Source organism: Coturnix japonica, chromosome 3 (genome assembly GCF_054131305.1).
Source record: "Coturnix japonica strain WE chromosome 3, WE-NBRP24, whole genome shotgun sequence".
NCBI classification, from domain to species: domain Eukaryota; kingdom Metazoa; phylum Chordata; class Aves; order Galliformes; family Phasianidae; genus Coturnix; species Coturnix japonica.
The window spans coordinates 7,934,813-7,954,729 of NC_140665.1; the positions used below are offsets into that span (position 1 = coordinate 7,934,813).

General features: G+C 43.9%; 1 protein-coding gene across 12 annotated transcripts in view; it reads right to left on the reverse strand.

Annotated features, from left to right (window-relative positions):
* Positions 1 to 19,917, reverse strand: part of RTN4 (reticulon 4) — a 71,376-nt gene that overhangs the window by 15,868 nt on the left and 35,591 nt on the right. For 3 of the 12 annotated variants that reach the window (XM_085542591.1, XM_085542590.1, XM_015856715.3), the window contains 2 exons: positions 13,436 to 13,492; positions 10,185 to 12,623 (listed from right to left, as the gene is read on the reverse strand). The exons of 1 other annotated variant lie outside the window; for it this stretch is intronic. In XM_085542591.1, coding sequence (XP_085398717.1) covers positions 10,185 to 12,623; positions 13,436 to 13,492 — 2,496 coding nt within the window. Of the gene's footprint in view, positions 1 to 2,835; positions 3,028 to 10,184; positions 12,624 to 13,435; positions 13,493 to 18,523; positions 18,560 to 19,917 lie in introns of those variants that run through there. 8 more of the 12 variants (XM_085542592.1, XM_085542589.1, XM_085542588.1 and 5 more) reach the window with 7 other exon arrangements.

Genomic DNA, 19,917 nt, shown 5'->3' on the forward strand with positions numbered 1-19,917 from the left:
GCCCTCCCTGTCCTGGGGAAGGGCAGCACCAAGGAGCAGTGCATGCAGGGGGACAGACACACTTGCTTTGCTGGACCCCCTGAGGTCACAGAGCCAGCTTGGACCCCATGGGTCTCACACTTGGCACACCTGCCCCACAGTCCTAGTAATGAAAAACCAACACCAATTCCACAAAGCACATGCTAGAATGAAGTCCAACACTACCAAGTTATCCCCCCCAAAATGCAAACACCAGGTAACAATCCTCAATGGGCCAATGCAGTATTTCTTCTTTTCTTTCTAGCTGATCACGTATGCATGCATGCACTTGCAGTGCGTGAACCGAGGAAACCATTCCAAAGTCCTGTTTGCTCATTAGGAAATCTTCAGAAATCAAGGCCTGTGTGAGCCTGTACGGCCTTTCCTACCACTTCTCACACCTAAGCCAGAACTCAAGAGATAATTTCAGCACATTAATAAAAAAATGAAAGAAAACCCTGGGATAACTTGGTAGGTATATCTATGGCACTCCATTATTCAGTCACTAACCTGGCATTTCATTGAACTAATTAAAACACAGATCGCGCATGTTAGACGCTTCACTACTGATTACATCATGTGGGGCCTGGCCTCAAAAGTGCTAAAAATAAAAGTCATGCCATCCCCCAAGTAATCTGGTTTCACCCTGCTTATCTCACAGATCAATAACTGCAGGTATGGGGCTTGACCACTTTCACTACGCTGCTTTCTCAACTCCCATGGCTGTTCCAGCAGATACAGGTGTGCCAAAGCAAAAGGTAAGATTATTTCCAGCAGGAAACAGCACCTTGTGGGAAAATCTATGGACCAGACTTCTGGTTCTTCTCTGATTTTAGATCTGATTGTTCCATTTTTCTTCAGTTTATGCCCAAGCTCAGAAACAAGCATGTTGCAATATTTGCTTCTGTGCTTATTACGGGGCAAAATGAATCGTGTCATCAATCCTTGAACTTTAGCCATGGTTTTCCATGCTGCTGGAACCTGACCTCACGCAGTAAAAAACTCATGAAAGAGGCCACATCTCATCATGAATAAATGCTGACAGAAAGCACTCGGGGATGGTCTTCAGGGCCATGACTGCCAGAGCACAGTCATAAAAGGAGGGGAACCAGACTTGTTCTGCTTCCCCAGCAAACTTCTTGTTCCACCTTCCATTTTCTTATAAACCTTAAACTGTACCGTAATTAAATCTCAAGGCAGCACAGGCTTCTTTGGGAGTAACAGCTTCCTCCACCTGATGGGACACCTTCTGGGGCTTCTTCTTCTGGAAAAGAGGAAACTGAAACACCTGGCACAGTCGCACAGCACAAGATCTACATGCAGGACAGGCTCAGGTTTGCCTGGTCCACCTGATATCACCTCCACTCCACGCTAACCAGGCCCACTTGCACTGAAGCACGCAGCCCCAGGTGTCCAGCCTGCATGTTAGGTACTCTGTGCCTGCAGCTCTGACAGCCCTCAGTATTCTACTGTGTGAAAAAGGCGAGCTCCCGAGTGGCAACTCATTAATCTCTATCCAAGAATGACTCCATTATTCTCAAGGCTTCAAATTCAGGGTTGGGAAATGTCTGCTCTCAGGGGCAGCGAGGGACAGACTGCAGCTAACGCTGCTCATTGGGTTGCCAAAGCCAGCCTGAAGCAGGGGCTCCGAGCACCCAAAGGTAACCAACAAACCTGCTCATTTTTTTAACCCTGAGTAATTCAGGCCTGACAAACGGATACTGACCATGTAAAGTAATGACACGTTAAGTACGAATGACTAAACACCACAGGGTATTTTTTCCTATTACCCACTTGCCTTTAGCAAAAGCTGAGAACTTCAGAGGTTACTCTGCAGGGCAAACTTTTATCCCCACAGCATTTGTTTTTTGCTACATGAGTTCAGACAGAGCATTGTGTGGATCCCACACAGCTGGCAACTCTGCTCCACAGGAGAAAAACAACCCTGAAATGATGGTTATTTAAAGAAAAAGAGGCAAAGTTCAGCAGTACCAAGCACTGCAGGGACCTTTAACAAATTCAGTATCCAGAGGTTATGACATTTCTTTCCAAAGGTTGTCCTGCAGATAAAAGTTTGCGGAGATTACGTATTTGGTAAGGCTTAAACTCTTACACAGTGAGCACTAATAATGATCCCCAGAGATTGACAACGGGGATCTCCCATTGGCGGCCGCAGGAACAAAGGTCAGCAGCACACTAATTTAAGGCTAGCTTCTTATTTACCACCCGGCACAACACCTCTGCGCTCTGGAAACCAGGCACAGGTTTAACTGGAAACCCACAGAAATATGGGGAACTCTGAGCAAGCGCAGTTAAGGGAAGACCCCAAACACCGACATAATGAAGCAACAAACAGGCAGCCTGCTGCAGCCTGCATGCAATGTCTGCTCATAAAATGACTAAGCCACATGAACTGCAGACATGTCCTCTCGAGTTAATGGTTAATATTTTTAAATCATCAATAATCCACAGATTTCAAAGGAATTTGAGCTACCTTTGGATATGGCGGTGTTTGTGCACTGCATACCCGCAGGAGCTGTTCTTAGCACGCTCGGTGGGGCTGGCAGAGCTCCGCAGTGCCACACAAGCTGCTTCACCAACATAAATTATTTATTCTTTCTGCGCCATTCGCATTCATCTCTTGCAATCTGCAGTCTTTACTGTTCCACATGCAATACCAAAATATCTTACACCTTCATACATTCCACAATCAAATCCATGCTACAAATACCATTCATTAAAAGCAACCCGCAGCATCCTTAGCTTAAGAATACAAAATAAAGCAATAAGAGAGAAAAAAGTTGAAAGAGCAAATACCCTTATCCTTCCAACCGCTCGGCTGACTGTCCATCTCTCCACACGCGGTCTACCCTCCAGCTGCAGTTATCAATTATGCATACCAATAGGACAGCTGCAAGAGGAGAAATCTGCAGCCCGGGATGGCAAACATGGGCTTTCCCGGCCGCGTCTGCAGCCGCTGCTGCACTGGTGCTGCAGGAGGCGTCAGCTGACAGCGCGGGGCGTGGAGCTGACGCAGTGCCGGTGGAGGCAGCCTGCTGCTGTGCCGACACACGCTGCGCCACCGCTGCAGCCATTTGCTGGGAGGGGGCTCAGAGCAGTGGCTCGCCTGGCAGCCTGCAGCACATTGCTCTTCAAATAAGGGCTAAGACTCTTTTCTGATGGTGTACAGAGTCCTTAGGTGCTGCTGGGCCATATTTATTCGGTTTAAAGGAGCAGAGATTGAGAACGGTTACCTTGCACGCTACCCCTGCAGCCAACACCTTCCTTTGTATTCTACATCATCGCCCCACGGTGCCAGCTACAAATCTGACAGTTATCCACTTCAATAGAAACAAGAACAACCCAGAAGTTTATACGACTAACATCTAAGAAGCAACTTACATAACGTACTGGGCAGGCCTGAGACAAAACTAGCAGCTCAAAGCCTGCAAGGCTGTGAGAACCATACCAATCTATTTTCCAGTCTTGTTGAAAATTCTGTGTCTGTTCTTTAATAGAGTCCCTCTTTCCTACCTGGGACTGGCAAAAAAAAAGCATTATCCTACATGAAAACCAATTGCTGGTGGTATGCCAATGAACTTCCATGTGAGTTTTATCATGTCATTATGGAAACACACACGTTTCTGTACCAGCATTAAGATAAAGCTTCCAAAGGACTAAGTGCACAATGATACTATCAAGTGACCCAGTCAACCAAAAGCAATGCAGTCAAGTTCCTAACTATCCGTTGCTGAAGGTACTGCTCTTCTGAAGGGCTGCACACCTGCAGGGAGCAGACCTTACCCACTGACTTGCCATTAGCAGCTGGCTGGAGCTCTCCTGACTTACAAGAGAAGTGAGCTCTGGATAAGAACCAGCTCTGGTCTCACCCAGCCCCAGTTGCCTATCGGTGCTTCTGCCAAAGCTGATAACCACAAGCACTCCATTCTCTCCACAATTCTTACACGCCCAATAGGTCTCATTTGCTATTTGCAGACTGAACTACACCCAAGGCCTCTCAAGAGCAGAGCTGCAATGAAACGTAACAGATCTTTCCCTCAGGAAGATTTTGCTCCAAGTGACTCCTTTAATGCCTCCTGCTCCTCCAGATATTCCCAAGACTGGAATATAAGTCTGTATTTATTACTTAGGAGCATTAAAAGAAGACCTGAATAGCCAAACAATTTGAGAATATAATCAAATGTAATCAAATCAAAATTCCGTGTTGAATTAAATGGTATTTTATGAATACTGCACTCCTTAGGGAAACTGCCCAGCATCACTTCAGGGTATTTTTCCCCCAGTGAAACACAACCAAACCAAACCAAACCAAGCACTTCTCACTGGCTGTGCAGCTCTACTTAACCAACCATTTTTTTCAATATGGAAAGAACCAGGATGAACCAAGCAGATGCATTTTATACTTCATATAACCACAACATCCTGGTTTGCTGTTACAGAATGATAGGAAGTGCTTTACTTCTGCTTCTAAGACCACTGGAACTAAGAAAAAGCTGCAACATGAATAGGGCTCAGCTGCCCTCTCAAAGGATGCTACCCAATATAAGTCCATCTTGTATCTGCTCCCTCAAGAAAATCTGGGAAATAAGGTATCAGCACATCTCTGTATTTCTGTAATTCAAGTACGGAGTGCTCTGCAGCTTACATGAAAATGAGAGATGTATTAGCCTGTGAGGCTGAAACCTAACCCCAGCACACTCGGAAACAAATGTCAACAGAGACTGATTTTCAGAAGCACCATCAAATGGGTTTCCTGCTAAACCCAAAACCAGTTTAAGCTTCCTGCACTTTTCAGCATGAATATTTGTAGTAATTTAGCAACTGTCTGTGTGGTTACAGCACAGCATACAACTTTACATCATTATGAGAAATATCAGTTTGGGGGACTCCACAATGTACTTTGAATTTGTAAGCTGGTAACATGATGGCTGCAGATGGATGTAGCCCGTCTCCAAGGGGTAAGAGAATCATAGCTAATGAACTGGCGGGACTCACTGAAAGGTCTTTAAACTAGGTATGAAGGGGGAAGGGGACAAAACAAGGGCCACTGGGGTTGAGCGGGTAGTTCGAGGGCTACCAGACATGATGGGTGAAGATGGTGGAGGGATGGACTAGGACAGGGGGATGCTGCTGTTCTAGGGGATCCCAGATCCTCTATAAAGACGGTGAGAAGGAAAGCCCAGCTAAAGTGCCAATGCACGCAGCCTGGGAAATAAGCAGGAGGAGCTGGAAACCGTGATGCACTTGGAAAGTTATGACCTTGTCCCACAACTGGAATACCACTGAGGGTTACTGGCTCTTTAGAAAGGATAGGCAAGGTAAGAAATACCACCATTGAGGGTTACTGGCTCTTTAGAAAGGATAGGCAAGGTAAGAAGGGTGGGGGAACTGCCCTCTATGTCAAAGAGTGGATAGACTGAGGAACTCCCCCTGAGAAACAATCGGGAACAGGCTGAGAGCCTGTAGGTTAGAATTTGGACGGGACTAATAAAGGCCAGCTGGTTATAGGGTCATACTACAGGCCAGCTGATCAAAGGGAGACTGTTGATGAGGCTTTCTTGCTCCAGATGTGGGAGGCATCATGCTCACAGGCTCTTGTCCTGGTGGGGAACTTCAACCATCCAGACATCTGTTGGAAAGACCACACGGTGAGCTGCAAGAAGTCCAGAAGGCTCCTGGAATCCATTGACAATAACTTGCTGGTCCAGGTATTGGACAGACTGACCAGAGATGATGCATTGCTGGACCTGCTGCTCACCAACACAGAGAAGATCGTTAAAGGTATTAAGGCTGGAGGCAGCCTTGGCTGCAGCAACCATGTCCTGATCGATCTTGTGATCTTGAGGGATGTGGGCCTGGCAAAGAGTAAGGTCAGGACCTTTAACTTTGGAAGAGTAAACTTTAAGCTGTTCAATGGATTGTTGGCCAAGATCTCCTGGGATGCTGTCCTTAAAGACAAGGATGTTGAGAAGAGCTGGCTACTCTTCAAGGCTGCCTGAGAGCACACGAGGTCTCTATTCCTCTGAATAAGAAAGTGGGCAGAGGAGGTAGGAAACCAGCATGGCTTGGAAAAGACCTACTGGCACACTGAGGGTGAAGAAAGATGCTTACAAACTCTGGAAACAGGGGATGCCATCCAGACTTGCAGACGTGGGATCAGGAAAGCCAAGTCACAGGCAGAACTGAACTTGGCAAGGGATGTGAAAAACAATAAGAAGGCATTCTGCAGGTACTTTGGTCAGAAGAGACAGGCCAAAACAGGCGTACCTCCTTTGGTAAATGTAAAAGGAGAACTGGCTTCAATGGACAAAGAGAAGGCTGAGGTACTGAATGAGTTCTTTGCCTTCACTGGCAGCCAGGATTCCAGTATTTCTTACATCCCTGAGTCCTGCAACCCTAAACCTCTGTGTGGGGACTGGGGCGGTAAATCCCCCCCTGCTGTAAGGGCAGAGCAAGTCCGAGACCACCTGATGAGACTGAATGCATACAAGTCTATAGGGCTGGATGGCATGCATCCCAGGGTTCTGAAGGAGCTGGCTGAGGTGGTTGCTGAGCCGTTCTCCATCATATTTAAAAAGTCATGGCTGTCAAGTGATGTCCCGGATGACGGGAGGGTCACATCACTCCCATATACAAGAAAGGGAGCAAGGAGGACCTAGGGAACTACAGGCCAGTGAGTCTCACCTCTGTGCCTGGGAAGATCATGGAACAGATCCTCCTGAATGACACACTTGATCACATGAGGAATGAGCGAGTGATCCAAGATTGCCAGCACAGCTTCACCAGAAGGTCATGCTTAACCAATCTTGTGGCCTTCTATGATGGAGTGACAGCATTCGTGGACAAGGGGAAGGCAACCAATGTCATTTACCTGGACTTGAGCAAGGCCTTTGATATGGTGCCCCACAACATCCTTATCACTCCATTGTAGGGATGTGGATTTGATGGGTGTCCCACTCAATGGATAAGAAATTGGCTGAAAGGCTGCAGAGAGAGGGTGGTGATTAATGGTTCTGTGTCCAGGAGGAGGCCGGTAACAAGCAGTGCCCCCCAGGGGTCTGTCTTGGGACTGGTGCTCTTTAACATCTTTATCAATGACATCAACAAACAGAATTGAGCGCACCCTCAACAAGTTTGCTGATGACACTGAGCTGAGTGGTGCAGTTGACGCAATGGAAAGAAGAGATGCCATTTAGAGGGACCTCAACAGACTTAAAATATAGGACCAGGTGAACCTGAGGTTCAACAGAGCAAAGTGCAAGGTTTTGCACTTTGGGCTGGAGGAATCCCAGACGTCTATACAGACTAGAAGGAGTAGTCACTGAAAGCAGCCCTGAAGAGAAGGACCTGGGGGCCCTGATGGATAAGAAACTTAACATGAGCCAGCAGTGTGCTCCTGCAGCTCAGAAAGCAAATGGTACCCCGGACTCCATCAGGAGAGGGGTGGCCAGCAGGAACAGGGAGGTGATTGTCCCTCTCTGCTCTTGTGAGGCCCCATCTGGAGTACTGTGTCCAGGTATGGAGCCCCCAGTACAAGACAGAGAGCTGCTGGAAAGGGTCCAGAGGTGAGCCATGAAGATGATCAGGGGGCTGGAGTACCTCCCCTACCAATGATAGGCTGAGGGAGCTGGGCTTGTTCAGCATGGAGAAAAGGCTGTGGGGTGACCTAACTGCAGCCTTCCAGCACCTGAAGGGAGCCTATAACCAGGAGGGGAGTAAACTCTTTTTCTGTAAGAGTGGATAACAGCAAGACAAGGGGAAATGGTTTTAAGCTGAAGGAGGGAAGTTCTTTACCATGAGAGTGGTGAGGTCCTGAAACAGGCTGCCCAGAGAGGCTGTGGATGCCCTGTTCCTGGAGGTGTTCAAGGCCTGGTTGGAGGGGGCCCTGGGCAACCTGGTCTAGTAAATGGGAAGGTTGGTGGCCCTGCCTGGCAGGGGGGTTGGAGATTCACGATCCTTCAGGTCCGTTCCAACCTGGGCCATGCTGTGAAAAACCTCCACCTGCCAAAATAAGCTCATATCAAGATGGCTTTCTGCTATATTCGTGAGAACTAATGATCTCTATCAACAACTAAACACTATTGAGTGAAGCAAGTCTGTACAACAAAAGGAGAAAGATATGTAACACATTTATCTTCTGACTCTAGAAACATTAAGTCAAAACTTCCCAAATATTATCCTTTGAAAGCCTAGTTGCACTTGAGTCAGTGCTCATTCACAAACACTAGATGGCATCCAAATCCTATTTTATAAGTAGGCTGTAAAGCAACCCCCTAACAGTCACTGCTGGCTGCCCACACCCCGTGGCTGGAGCCATGCCTTCTGTGCCACAGTGCAGCAACACAACAAAATCCATGCTGAAGTCAACCTTCATACACAGTTGTTTTATGGATGTCAGAAATGGGTTTTAAAGTCCGGTTGGCATGAGAGCAAAGCAACAGGGTTATCTGCTAGGAAGCCAAGTACAGCACATACTGAGAAAGGGATGGGAAAAAAGGAGCACATACTGAGAAAGGGACAGGAAGCCAAGTACAGAATATACTGAGAAAGGGATGGGAAAAAAGGAGTGCCTGGCACAATCTCCAAAGATGACATGCAAATGTTTAACAGCAGCAGCTGCTGGTGTTGCAAGGTAAAAAGAAGTGATCTGTTAAAACTGCTTTAAGTAGGAACTACTTACATGAGGGATGGGTTTCTCCATAGTTAAACCCAAACCAATTCAGAACTTACTTTTGTTTGTTTCCACATCTGTGCCACAGTGAAGGACAAGGCCCCTGTGGTCTGACACCCTCATAAAACATGCTAGGCTACATGAAGGTCAGCCATACAGCTTTAAAGCCAGATCTGCCAGTGAGGTTGCTCAAAGCTCTGTTGGCTTTATTGGAGTCATGGAGTGTATTTAATAACTAAATAAATCTGCAACCACTTCTTACCATCTGCCTGCAGCATCCTGGGGCTGTCAGAAGGTACATTTTCAGGCACACAGAGGTATGCTTGCATTTGAGTTGGCTTACAACAAGCAGCGCCAATGAGTAAGTATTCGAAGACAGCACAAAAAAGCTGACACGGCTCAGAAGAACACACAGCACAGATCCACTGCTTGGCCCTGTGATTAATTATCTGCCCTTTCTCAGAGTGAAAGGCAACTATCTGTTAGTTCTTTGTTTCATTATTCTGACTGCTAATTGGAAGAAGTTTGGTAATAAAAGCAGACAATTGATTTTATTAATGGATTTGTGTCTTGCTAGAATCTTCGGGCATGTCACAGAAGTACAACTCTGTTCAGCAGCAGAGTACCACAGCATCAAAACAGCAAAGTACTTCTCCAGTCTATGGGAAGCTGGAACTCCATAACGCATATGGTTTAGAATTAATGCCAGGGGAAACCTTCTTTTAACTCTCTTCTACTTTAAATAGCACATTACTGGATGAAAAACAACAATACCACAACCAAACACTGAAATGGAAGTTCCATTTGAAAATTATCTGTGCTGTGTGCAAACCTTATTTTATCTTAACGGTTGCAGGAACACTCACTTTCTTAATGGTCACTTTTCCTACTAAACTGAGCACTTAGCTCCCTTGTGCACTATTTATTTCTGGCAGGGACCTACTACAGGCCGTAAATCACGTGAGTGGAGCTGTGCATGTTCTTTTCCAGGCATAAGCTGTATGTACCACAGCAGAAAGGACGTTTTCCCAAGGTTTGAAGTCTGTTGTTTAACTGAATTCTGCATGAAAAGAAAAAATGCCTCTTGTGCACATGGAGTAGACTGAGATACCATCCCTGGTTTACTATTGCGTACAGCAAGTCCGGAAGGCCTCTAATGCTCAGCCTGTAGACAAGCACAGAAAAGCTTACAGTGAGTAGTGACTTATCTGCACACCAACAGATCACCAGCAGGAGAACCGAAGAAAACTGAAGACAGTGAGACCACTCCTGATAAACATGATAAAAAAAAGGGACTGAAGCAGTCAAAATATGAAAAGGTGAGAGCACAGGCTCTAACATTAGTTTGTTACCCTCTGCTAAACAGGGTAGTTTACAGAAAGTAACTTAAAAAAAAAGAGTAAGTCGTAGCATGTTTAAGTGTAGCTAAAGGTTATGGAGATTAGTGAACTGCAAGACAGTGAACACAGATTACCTGAAGATATATTCAGCTTTGCTGAAAAGACTGCAGTAGGTTTTTCCTTTTCTTTAGCAGAAGCAGCTCCTCTCTCAGCTTCCTTCTGAAAAGCTTCTGGCTTTCCTACACTGACTGTTTCTTCTTCAGTAGGTAAAGGTGAGGTATCTGTGGCTGGTAAGGACACCATGGACACTTCAGGCACTTCTCTGTCCACAGCCTGCAAGGACTTTTTCAAGGCATGAGCATCTTCATCAGTTTTCATTTCTACATTCTTTACAGACAGATCACAGGGCAGCTCTGGGCAAGGCAACCGCCTCTTCTCATCTCTGATCTCATTACTGGTCTCTTCGCTTTCATTTTTGTGCACTGTTTCTTTATCAGTGACTTCAGCCACAAACTCGGGACCAGTTTTAGGATCAGCTAGCATCACAAAGTCGTCTTCTGAGACAGGAGAAGATTCAATAGGTGAGAGACCTTTGCCATCACCTGGTTTTGGTTCCGTAGCAATAGATACATCAGTTGAATAAGCCAGAGTGTTCAGCTCTTCCATCTGAAGTGGAATCTTCTCTGCCTTGGCTATCTTTGCAGGTGTGGGCTCAGATGGCTGAGTGCTAACAATTTTGGAAGAGTCTAGTTCAGCTTGGAAAGACTCCAAATAGGGCTTACCAGTAGCAGCCCATGAATCTACCAGCCGTTCCTGCTCCTCGTCAGTTTCAATATTCTCAACTGATTCACTATTTAAGACGAGGGTCTGATCTTCACTTTCATTCCCAGGGACGTCAGGTATCACATGGCGACTAAACAAGTCAGATTTTCCAAACTGCGGAGACAGTTTCTCAACCAGCTCCTTGTGTTCAGACACATCCTGAGAAACATCTTCTGCTGCTGGAGTTGCGGAATAATCTGTTAAGGATGGAGAAGCAGATTCACCAGAGACCTTTGTTTCCTTAATTAAGTCACATGCAATAGATATATATGGAGTCTCTAGATCTTCAGGACTGGCGCTGCTCTCACGATCAGGTTTTTTAAGTGTCAGTTCTTCTTTTGCTTCTTGGGCCTGTGTCAAAGGCATATTCACTGCCTCTTGGTATAATGGGGGTTTCTCAGCCTCTTGTTGTACATTCTCATAACTAGCAGGAGTAACAAACGTTCCTAATTGAGAAGTTTCAAGCTGCACAGTAGATGCTTCTGGAGCAGCAGTCCCACTGCTCAGTGGGGCTTCCATGACAATATCAGGCAATACAGGTGATGGAGCAGCTTCTGAACCTTCAAATGAGGGGCAGAGTTGTGTCACAGGTTTCAGAGTCTCTTGCACCGACTCGGAGGTTTGAACTAAATCAATCTTTGTTTCATAAGCAAGTTTTGTACATGCCACATCGTGCATTTCACTTTCATATGCTTCTTGCACTAGATCAGGAGTGAGACCTTCAGGCATACTTGCTGCAGTGTCAGACAGAGGTGTCGATAAGCTATCTGTTTTAGCATCATCAGCTTCCAGGCCTTCCTGCTTGCCAACTGCCTGAGAGATAAAATCACTTTGTTCTGTGTTCTGAGCTTTCATTTCTGCAATTTTTTTCTCGTCATCAGTTCTATTTTCTGAAGTGTCTTCCTCTATCGGGCAAACAGATTTGACTTTGCTACCATCAGGAGTTATAGAGGATTCAGATTTAGTACAAGTGATGTAATTCTGTGAAGGTTCTTTTACAGCTTCTGGGGTACTCGGGAAAGAGAGATCTTCAGCACTGCCTTCACTGTCTCTTTCATAATCCTTCAGCTTATCCACACCATATTTCTCAGGTAAACTGGTTTCCATTTTGCCGTCTATCTTACTTTCAATGTCCTCTCTCAAGCTGCTCAGTCCATGACCAACACCTTTTACTTCCCATATTGGCTCATACGGTTTGAAGTCTACATACTCTTCCCTTCGAATAGCATCTTCTTTCAATGCCTTTTTGTCACTATCATCACCATCTCTGCCTTTGTCTTTGCTAGAAAAGATATCTTCCTCATTTTTCTCAAACAAATCTTTAGGAGTTTCTGGAGACATACTCAGCGGCTGTGCAGGCATTTTCTCCAGATCACATAATTCTTTAGGGCCCTCTAGCTGCATTTCTTCTTCAGCTTGAAATAAAATGGCTGCTTCTGCTTTAGTAAGTGAGGGTTCCATTTCTGAGTATTTCATCTCGGATACGTCTCTCTTATTTCCCTCCGCAAGGAATGGATTTCTTACATTTTCCACTGTTTCTTTACAAACCTCACTTGCACTTTCTTTGTAAATGCCTCTTGCAGGTAATCCATCTGAGAGTGAATCAAAGGCTGAGTGCTCTTTAAAGGGATCAGCTGAGAGAGGAGAGAAGGAGAGGAGAGAAGCAGCAGTATCAAGTGGGACTGCAGTAAAATCCTCTTGACCAAGTGACTTAGTGCTACCTGGCTGCTCCTGCAAGTCCACAACTTTTTCTGTGACCACAGGAACAGAAAGGAAAGTTAGAAAATGCAGGTGTTCTTAAAGTCAATGCAAATTTTCATGACAGGTTCACATGATGTTAGTTATGAAGAGGCTCTTCTGAGTTCTATCATAAATATTACTAGCCAACAAAACAAACTATCAGTAAAAAAAATAAAAATGCTACTCTAATTCATCTCTTCTAGCAGAAAAGCATGAGAAGATAGAGAAGCAGCAACTTTTTGCATTGCAAAGATCACAGTAAACCTGAAGATGCCAGGCAAGTACAGAGCATCCAAGTACAGCAGGCAACATTCCCAAGGTGGGGGCAGAAAAAAAACAGATGAAACAGAAAGAGGGTGTGTTTTATTGCTTACACATTAATATATGTAAGAATTCTTTTTTCTCCCCCCCTTTTTTTTTGTTAAATAACATGAATTTGGTGGGCAGAGTAACAAACAGAAACCATTAACATGTATGTACAGATTTTACTTACATCAAGTACTGCAGAAAGTTACTAGGGATTAAATCTTTCTGCTAAATGTGGAAAGCAGCTACGCTTTAAAGTATTAACCTGCTAACAGTAACAACTTCTCTCTTACGTCAAGGGTCCAAGAATTCACAGATGGCTGTAGCGCATTTATAAAACAGTTTAACATGTAAAGAAATGAATGGCCACTAAAATCTCGAATGGATCAACTGAAAATACAAAACTGAAAATGGACCCATGCTGACTTTTAGTAAATGAAGAGTAGTCGGAAAGAGTTAATGAGATAGATCAGAAATGCAGAATGTATTCAGACAAAGGTGAGCAGAAAGAACTTGCCTGCAGAGGAGTGCATCAGAGGCGCAGATGTAGCAGGAAGAGCAAAAAGGGTCTCATCTGAAAAACAAACAAATAACCTCAGCAGAAATAAAGGCTAAATAGTTGAAGGGGAGGGCAGGGAAGGCAAGCAAGTAGTCAGTTCCCAGTAACTAGACAGGGCCAGAGCCAGCATCAACACCCACAAAGAATCTTAGCATAGATATAAGCCAGGTGACCAGGGAGAGTCAATGCTCAGAGTTCTTTATTACAACAGCATCATTACTGAGGGATCTCCACCCAGCCATCCAAGGCCCAGTTCAAGATAAGCTGCTCCACAATAACTATTCTTCATTTTCATTCCGCACACTTGCACATTACTGAACAGCTTCTGTGTCTCTTGCATTAGAAAAAATAAAACAGCTGCCATTGATATCAGCACACTGTCCCTTAATGTGTTCACTTTGCCAAAGGCTTTTGAAGCTCCAAAGTCGTGTGAGAACTGCAAAGACAATGCGACTCAACAAAAAAATTATATGACAAGCTTTGAAATGCTCCACCAAGAGGGCTGACCAGGCACGCTGATGCTGACCAAACTGAAAACAGTTGGCTATACCCTCAGTTACTACCTGCCTTTATTGTTTGCATTATGCTGTAACACAGACAAACTTCCAAATGAAGGCATTCTTTCTAAATGCTTCTTCAGCATGATATAAGAGGTGTTTTTGCTATTCTGAATTTGTATTAGTCATAATATTTCAACAGAGAAAACCCCACTACTCCAATTACCACCCAAAGAACTAAGAACTACTGTAAGGAAGGCCTTCCTTCTGCTAAGCTTAGTCACTTTAGTTCACAAACACACAATGGTGAGAAGCCAGATGATCCCAGAGTTTCAGATTACACAGAATAAAGGCACAGTTAAAACACTTGAAAGCCAAGATGAGCAGCAGCAATGCCAACCATCATCAGGAACCAAAGAAACCGAGACAGTCCCCCCAGTGAGTCAGCAGTACTTTTCCCAGGTCTGTTATGGCCTGCTGGAATGATGGAATAATAGTAACAGATATCTCTTGTTCCAAAGAGTGCGTAAAGTGCTCAAATTAAGCCTGTTAAAGAAGATTTTCAGTTTATATTAATTATATTAGCGGAATGGAAAATTATTTTCGAGTATTTCAATTAGATTTTGAATTTCCAGCGTAGACGACATCAACAATCTTGAGTTTTATTTGCCTGGATAAAATCAAGTATTAAAAAAGAGATTACACTGTAAAAGAATCAATTATTTTCAATTGATGAAAAGCAAGAAATGAGAAACATGATGAGCCCAGCAGGACACACAGAGCAGCCTAATGAAGTTAGAATAATTTTTGTTTCAGCTTTGAACCAAGACATTCTGCGAATGCAATGTCACTTCGGCATCCTCACGACTCACTTGGCTTACTCACATTACTCCCACCAGCAGTTTTAAGTCTTACAACCCACATTTCTCATTACAATAAACAGTTGGTTATTTCTGTTTTGTAGAATGCTTATCTTCAAGTGACATCTATATCTCCCAAAATCTGGCAAGATATTAGAGTAATAAAGTTAGAGCATAGGACTTGGTATTTGGAATGACTCCCTCAAACTCTGCCAGGCTGAAGAAGATCTCTTGTCTTCTGGAAACTAAGTTTTTCACATAGATTGAAACTTCAATTCTAGATTTATTACTTGCTAAGACAGTGCTGCAGTTCAGTGGCAGCAGAAGCTTATAAGGACAAAAATCCACACTAGAGGACAACAGATCGATATGTGATACTGCAGCCCACAGAACTGCTCACCCATCCTTTGCCAACTGAGCATCACGGATCAGCACCGTGCACTATTTTCAGTGCTGCATAACCCCAGAGTTTCCTGTTTCTGTCGGGGAACACTGATTTCAGGAGGCTGAGCACTGGTTTCTGAGTTCTTTGTCAAGCCAGCACAACACAGGAGCTCATTCTCAGGTTTGGCTTCCATTTACTCAGTCCAGAAACACACAGCAGCCATGCCCGTCATTGAGCTTCCAGATTCTCTTAATGGAAAGATATGCCCACACCCATCCACATCACTGGAGTGTGACAAAGAATTACATAAAAGCAGCATTTCCTAACCAGCCGAGGAGAACCACCCACTTTCCCTCCACCTACATCAGAGCAGCATCCTTCCTGCTGGGAGGAAGGCAACCAGGACCTCTCCCTGCTGCTGGCATCGGGTACCTCCCCCAGGCAAGTAGGGGGGATGGAGCAGCACCACCACACTCCCTACACCATGGGCTAGAGCTCAGTGCTGCAGCCCAGCCATCAGCTGAGTGAAGAACTGGCAGCGACTCCATCACACAGACTTCACAGAATGCACTTCATTAAGAACAGCTTTTCCTACATGTTCTAATCTCACAAACCTGTAAGGAATGTTTTTTAAATAGGAGGGAGGTTGAATCAGATTGGGAAAGCCTTCCAAGTGCTGGTCTGTCCATTGCAACACCCACCCTCACAGGTGGCAGCCACAGAACAAATGAAGAGCATGCAGAGCAGCTGCAAGGTAAGAATGGCATTCTGTAGGTCAAATGAAAGAGGAAAATATATTTCACCACATGTATATGTACATACCTACTTACAGTCTCACACAAGCTTCACTGTGTTAAGTTTTCTGTTAGAACATCATTTTTAGTAGAATATCATTCTTCATTTATAAAAGAAAAGCAAACGGGATATGCATTGGAGGATAAATCAGTGAGGGTGATCATCTTGGTGTATCAGTGGCAGACATTAGATGATTCACAACAAAAACAGCAGTAAGTTAACTGTCTGCTCATTGTTTCCAGCAGAAGAAATATTTTGCTTTGTGAAATACAACAGAATGAGGCCCTGAAGTTAACGCTACCTTTCCAGAAGGAAACAGTCTCTACTCCAAATGATATCTGCCAAAAATCCATCATGCTTAGTGATTTGCTTGCAGTATTATAGTTGAAAGGAACAAAAAAATAAGGAAACACCTATTTTTCAATGATTGCATTCACTCACGCCATTTAGCAAAGCACTCCAACTGATGTTCCTTTCATTAGCACAAACCCTCCCACCTGAGAATTCCATGTTTTGTTTTGGGCTAAAACATTAAGTCCCACCAAGAAGAAACCCACCTCTGGTTTGTTTAAAAACAGAGACAGCAGCGTTAACTAAGCATCATTTTACACCCCGTTTTGATTTTGTGCCAGTCTCCCCACTTGCTGCTGCAGTCATAAGAAGCTGGTATTATCAGTTTATCTTCAAATCACTGCACAACTACTTAATAGCAAAGTTCGGAATAAAGACCAGAGAATTCAATGAAGGGAAAGATGGCTGACACAAAAGAAAGACAGCTGCCAAAGTTCCAAGCAAAAGAACATTCTAGATGGAAAAATACTAAACTGACAGTCCCAATGAGAGCCAGTGATGAAAAAAGCAACTTCCTTCCACATTTACTTGCCATAAAAAAGCAGCAAGCAGAGGATTTAAGTCTAGTCCCACAGCACAAGAACTTAAGGAGAACTTGCTCAGAAAGATTTTCTGAGAAGCAGCTGCCTACACCAACTCCAACCCTTCTCCCTGTTACAATGCAACTGCTACAAACACAGCATTTCCCATCAAATATTTAAGCAACTCAAGATGAAGATTCAACTACTAAGAGCATATTTAGCTCCAGCGTCAGAGCCGCAGCAAACAGCCAAGCTTTCTTGTTTGGCTGTTTAGTCTACAAACAGAAGCCTCAAGTTTAGTAAATTCAGACTGCAACATACTTAGAAATCCAGGAGGGAAGCAGCTATCTGGATACAAGCTGTACACAGAACAGAGTCTGATGAAGATTCAAATGAAAACAGGAGCTTCATTTTACTCATCTTGATGGGATGAGATCATGGAAGGACCTAAGAACGTCATCCTTAAAGGTAACAGTAGGTCCTCAGCTCTTCAGTTACTGCCAGCAGGCATCACCTGCACAAGTGGCACTGTGGCACATGGGAGATTTCTAATCTCACATTATTTGAAATAGATGAAGAAAATGAACTCCAAGTAAGGACTCTCAAGCTGTTCTATCTTATGGAAACAAGTCCCTAACCAGAAGCAAGTGTCGTCTCACTGTTTAAGCAGAAATCTATAACCAAAGAGGTTAAAGCAATTCCTGCCCCCCCCCTCAAATGTAACGTTCTCACAGCCCAACCACTGACATACTTTCTGCTGTGGAAAAATGACATCTGAGATGAATTGCTCAGTAATGCAAACACTGCACAGTGTACAATGGCTGGGGTAAGATATGCCATCTCACCTTCTTCTGTTCAGCTATAAAGCAAGAAAGCCTATGCAGTTCCCACACAACACTCAGCTCCCAAGCACAGCATGAGCAGGCACACGCTGAAAACATGTTAACTCTGGCTGTATTATAGATCTCAGTCTGCCAAAATGAAGGACTATTAGGAGAGCGTTAGTTGGGCTTTTGGTTTTGTTCCGTGCTCTTTTTCAAAGGCCAATGAATATTTTGATACAGCTCACCTCATTTTGATCAGTAATGCTATGGACAAGATCCAGTTGGATATTCAGAGACCCAAATCTTAAGGATTTATTTTAATACAATGAAGAAGCAGCAATCTAACCCATTACGTGTCCAGCTTCACACAGATTCAGATACTTGCTCTGGCTATATTTCTAACAACAACAACAAAAAAATCACAGCTCAACATAATTTAACCAAAATAACTCTTCCTTAAGATCCAGACTCTTTAATCATACAGTGAAATACCAAACAAATTTGGGTTCTGGCAGTACCACAAAACAGAAAAATATAATAATTACACCCGAGCTTATTCAAAACCAGGAGGTCTAAAGAGCCATGCAAACCCTATCATTATGCAGACATTACCCAATTTAATTTCAGAGATTATACCAATCATAAGAGTCCCTTTCACTGATTTGAACAGATGGAATTTTCCCCTGCTTGCTCCATGATTAAGAAAATTAATATTTAGATTAGCTATTTCATCGTTGCAGAATGTATTATTAGCTAAATTAGCAGGGAAGAGATGCCACTGCTGTCTTCCAGCACTTACTCTGAACACATTACCTTGTGCGATAAGCCACTGGCGTAACAATTTATAGTCTGTAAAACAAAAACAAATTGGTGCATGAGATATCTTCATCTCACAAGAGGGGAAAAGAACACAGATATTCTGAGGATTCACCAGAGCTGTTAAAAGAAAAGTATCTTTTAATGAAAAGGATAAAGCAGCATGAGGCCTTTACACACACACACTATGCTCCAACATTAAGCAGCACTATACTTCCTGGGTTGCAACAATCTGTGCTCACTACAGGTTTTAACTGCCCACTTCAGCTTTCACGTCACTTTGACAACTCACATACACAGGACAGATGATTTTCTCATCTAACAATGAGATCTGTTACACAACACTTGGGTTCAGAACACTGGAAACTCATCCCTCCGCCCTCTGAACAGCATTTCTGGAGCTTGAAGACTAGGCCAGAGACCAAGGAATGGCCTTTCTTCCAACAGTACCACATATTTTGTTCTCCTCCCCCTGGATCTTACTTGTTCCTTTCCCTTCCCTTCTCCAGCTACAACCCACCTGCCAAAGGCTTCACACAAGCTCCACTGTCTGTTCTAACTGGCATTCATTTCCTTATCGCCCACAAGAGGACATGCACTACAGCCTTGTGCCTTCTGTCAGAAGAGCAGAGTTCAACCACAATGGTCATACAACACTCACGACGGATAAGCAGTAGGACTTTGGCACCAAACAGCAGCATCCAATAGGCCAAGAGCATTTTTAACTGGAAACAGGAAAGTTTATGTTTATCTCAGTCTAGTGTCTTATTTAAAGACTTCTAAATTACCATATTCTTTCCAGCTGATGAAGCTGATGAAGCTGATGAAGCTGATGAAGCTGATGAAGCTGATGAAGCTGACGACAGTATTGCTCCACTCATTTAGAAGCTGCAAGTGAGGGTTTACAGTACATTGCTAAGACAAAGCAAGCTTTCCAGCAAAAATACAGGTCAAAAGGATACTCCTAACATGCCTTGTTCATACAGTTGTAAAGCAGTAAAGCCGTGGAGAAGAGCAGTCATTCAGAAATACCTCTAACTGGAACCTTCCCCTTTTGACACACGCAGTTAGCAGTAGATTGATTATTTCCACTTGAAAGATAACAACATTCCACTGAGATGATTTGCTTTTCTCAGACTTTATGAATATTAATCAGGCCATTACTTATCACTATTGTCATAGTTCCAGACGTGTCGTACAGCTGCAGTTCCAGCAATCTCACCACTACTGTACCATGCTGCCCCAAAAGCAGCCTCAGAAGTAGAAAACATTATGTAGCATTTCAGAGTGTGAAGAGTCATTCCTGTTTTAGCCCATAAAACTAGATGTGAAAAACAAATATGAAAATACTGCACCATTCTGAGCTGCAGTTCTTACTCTAAGCAGGTTTT